Source organism: Sinocyclocheilus rhinocerous, unplaced genomic scaffold (assembly GCF_001515625.1).
Source record: "Sinocyclocheilus rhinocerous isolate Xijiao unplaced genomic scaffold, SAMN03320098_v1.1 scaffold247, whole genome shotgun sequence".
NCBI lineage: Eukaryota > Metazoa > Chordata > Actinopteri > Cypriniformes > Cyprinidae > Sinocyclocheilus > Sinocyclocheilus rhinocerous.
Window position 1 is genome coordinate 656,956 of NW_015662919.1, and position 3,386 is coordinate 660,341.

At 39.1% G+C, this 3,386-nt stretch overlaps 1 protein-coding gene across 1 annotated transcript in view; it reads left to right on the forward strand.

Moving 5' to 3' along the window:
- Positions 1-3,386, forward strand: part of LOC107728306 (AT-rich interactive domain-containing protein 4B-like) — a 74,883-nt gene that overhangs the window by 54,275 nt on the left and 17,222 nt on the right. The window contains exons 18-19 of the mRNA XM_016538432.1: positions 1,972-2,056; positions 2,640-2,847. Coding sequence (XP_016393918.1) covers positions 1,972-2,056; positions 2,640-2,847 — 293 coding nt within the window. The remainder of the gene's footprint in view (positions 1-1,971; positions 2,057-2,639; positions 2,848-3,386) is intronic.

Genomic DNA, 3,386 nt, shown 5'->3' on the forward strand with positions numbered 1-3,386 from the left:
CAATAATCCACAAGTAATCCACAGCACTCCAGTCCATCAGTTAACATCTGGAGAAGACAAAAGCTGAAACAAATCCAGCATTAAGTAAAACTGTTGCTTCCGGCTAAAATACGAGTCCATGATTCATAATAACCAGTGAAAAAAGTCCATCTTCTGTTGTCTCTCACATCAAAATCCAGCCACATACTGATGGACTGGAGTGTTGTGGATTATTGTGATGTTTTTATCAGCTGTTTGGACTCTCATTCTGACGGCACCCATTCACTGCAGAGCAAGTGGTGCAATGCTACTTTTCTCCAGATCTGATGAAGAAACAAACTCATCCTAATCTTGGATGATTTGAGGGGGAGGACATTTTCAGTACATTTTCATTTTTGGGTGAACTACTCCTTTAAGGAACCAGAACTAAAAATGGAATCACAGTCATTGAATTTCTAACGATTCCCTCCTCTACTGCTGGTCTGTAGTCCATAAATTAAATCTGGTTGCATTGACTCTGATTTGAATGTCTTTTGAGATTAAACTTGCCTAACTAATCCAATCTTCTTGAGTTAGCTGGTCTTCATAGATGCTTTTCTCCTCCGTCTTCAGTGGTGGTTTTCCAGTGATGCTTTTCCCCTCCATTTTCTGTATTGTTTTGCTCAGAGTGAATCAAATAACTATGTGGAACCAGGGTCCTGCCTAGTCGTTGCATCACTAGTTGAGTTGTCTGCTGCTAATTAACCAGGGTTGTGTCTTGGTAGAACTGTCCACACTGTAGTCATTACACTCGGCGGAGCGGTAGGGTTCGGTGTGCTAACTCTCTAATGTGGCTTACTCTCTGCTCTCTAACGTATGTGCTAGTCCTAAACTGGTCATGAGCTGGTTTAAGCTGGTCATATGCTGGTCCTAAGCAACTAGCTCCTGCTCAGGACCAGTTTAGGACCAGCATATGACCAGCTCATGACCAGCTAAGGACCAGCTCAAACCAGCTCAAACCAGCAGTCATGCTTCAAAACATACCTAACCAGCATATGCTGTTTTTTTCAACTGGAACTCATCTACACATGTTTATAATCGTGCATACTGTTCTAACTCAGACTTCCGGGTGAACATGTTTTTAAATAAAGACTGAAGGAGTTATTGAAGCTTAATGGAGGGGATGTTGATGCGACCATGATGTAGTTCGTTTATAGCCTACGTTTAGCTTTTTACTCCCGCCGAGGCTTCAAAATGTGTCCATTTGTGAAGATTAGCATGAGCAAAATGTGTAATCATTCAAGAGCCAGTGGAAAAGTCCTATTGGGATTTTGTGGAGGGAACCAGGTTGGCGCTAACTTACGTGTCGGCCTAAAAAAATACGTCGCTGCTGCTGCGCTGTATTGCTGCTTGACGAACACATCAAGTGACCAACCACAGCTTTCTTGGTTTTAACATGTGGAAATGTGTTTAAATAATAATTTGCCTGATTGAGGAAGTGCTTTCTAGTTTCATGTGTCGTCCTGTGGAAACTGCTCAGCTTAGTGATAAATGGATACAGCCTCTGATCTTCATCTTTTAAGCGTGTGAAGAGCATTTCTGGGTGGTTTATAGAAAAAAGTCAGGTGTGCATTTGGTATTTGACACATTGCAGACCTTTTGAAAATGAATGATTTCGGTTGCTTTGCCATTGCAAATCGCTGTCAGTATGAACAGCCCTTAAAACTAGGCTTGGAGTTGAGTGTGTGTCGTGTGGACATTTCTGATCCTGAAGCTCATTTCTGTGTTGCTGACAAAAATAGCAAAGCAGGACCTTCTGAAAACCTTGTTGCCGCTTGTTTTATACTAGTCATGTTGTCTCTTTTGCAGTGTTTTACATATTGCAGTTGTGACTTGTGTAATGTAATATCTCGTTATTTTTACATTGCATCTCGCAATTGCAACAAAACAGTGTTTTATGAGTTTTGGAGCCGTATATTTAGTAAATGTTGACCAATCTGTCTCTCTTAACAGGTATGACGAGTGGATCAAAGCCGATAAGATTGTCAGACCAGCCAATAAGAACGTCTCTAAAATAAAGCACCGCAAAAAAATAAAGGTACAGTCTGATTTCCTTAAGGAGGTTTTCTTTTTTTGCTTGTTTTTCAAAAGTTTGGGGTCTGTAAGACTTTTTAAACGTTTTGAAAGTCTGTTCTGCTCACCAAGGCTGCATTTATTTAATCAATAATACAGTAAAAATTCTGAAATATTTTTACAATTTCAAATAACTGTTTTCTGTTGTAATATACTGTAAACTGTAATTTATTCCTGTGATCAAAGCTGAATTTTCAGCATCATTACTGCAGTCTTCAGTGTCACATGATCTTCAGAAATCATTCTAATATGCTGATTTGCTGCTCAAGAAACATTTCTCATTATTATCAATGTTGAAAACGGTGACATGCCCAATGTTTTTGTGGAAACCGTGATACATTTTTGTTTTTACTGTGAATAGAAAGTTCAAAGAAGAGCATTTATTTATATTTTATAAGTTTAATATATCCTTGCTGAATAAAAGTGATTTCTGATTTCTTTAAAAAAAAAAATCTTACTGACTCCAAACTTTTAAACAGTAGTGTATTCTTCATGCATATTCATATTTAGAGGGGCTGCACCATTCATTTGAAGTTTTTGTTTAATAGCAGAATAAAGCAGAACGAGAAAGAGACCGAATAGAGCGACTGACAGACAGAGAGGATCTTCCTTCATCCAAAAATCGCATCAATCGACTGTCCAAACCGAACTCTGGCAGTGATGTTTTCTCCAAGATGGAGGAGTGTGGTGATAAAGGAAGCCAGCAGACGCCCGTCAAGCCCATAGAGATCACATCCATTCTCAATGGCCTCCCAGGTAGTGGTCTATTTGGCATTTTTCAAATATCGGCATCGGCCGATACGTTTTTCTGTTTGGCCGATGCTTTTATTTTTACGTCACGCCGGACTTTTATTTTGATGGCGCTGAGAGCGGCAGCGCCTGAGCACATAGTGCTCACCTTCTCCCTCTTGTTCGCCATCGTCGTTAACAGTTCTGTCTAATACGGATATAAGTCTGTCTAATAATCCGATAGAGCTGTTAAACAAAGGAATTAAAATGTATACAAAAAGTATTATAACGATTGCTTTTATATTATTAGTAATAGAAAGGCAAACATTATAATACTTTCTCGTTTGCCGTCAGCATTCAGCAAATACGCATTTACATAATTTAAACAAATCTTTGAATGACTAATGAACATTTAATCTCACAAACCTCGCAGACTTAGTCGAATCCAGTTGTGAGATCTTGTGAAGTGTGCATGTGACCTGCATGATCGCGTGTTCACTGTGTGACTTTTGGTCCGTGCAAATTGAATGCTTTAAACATAAATTCGTGATTTCAAATTATGCTGC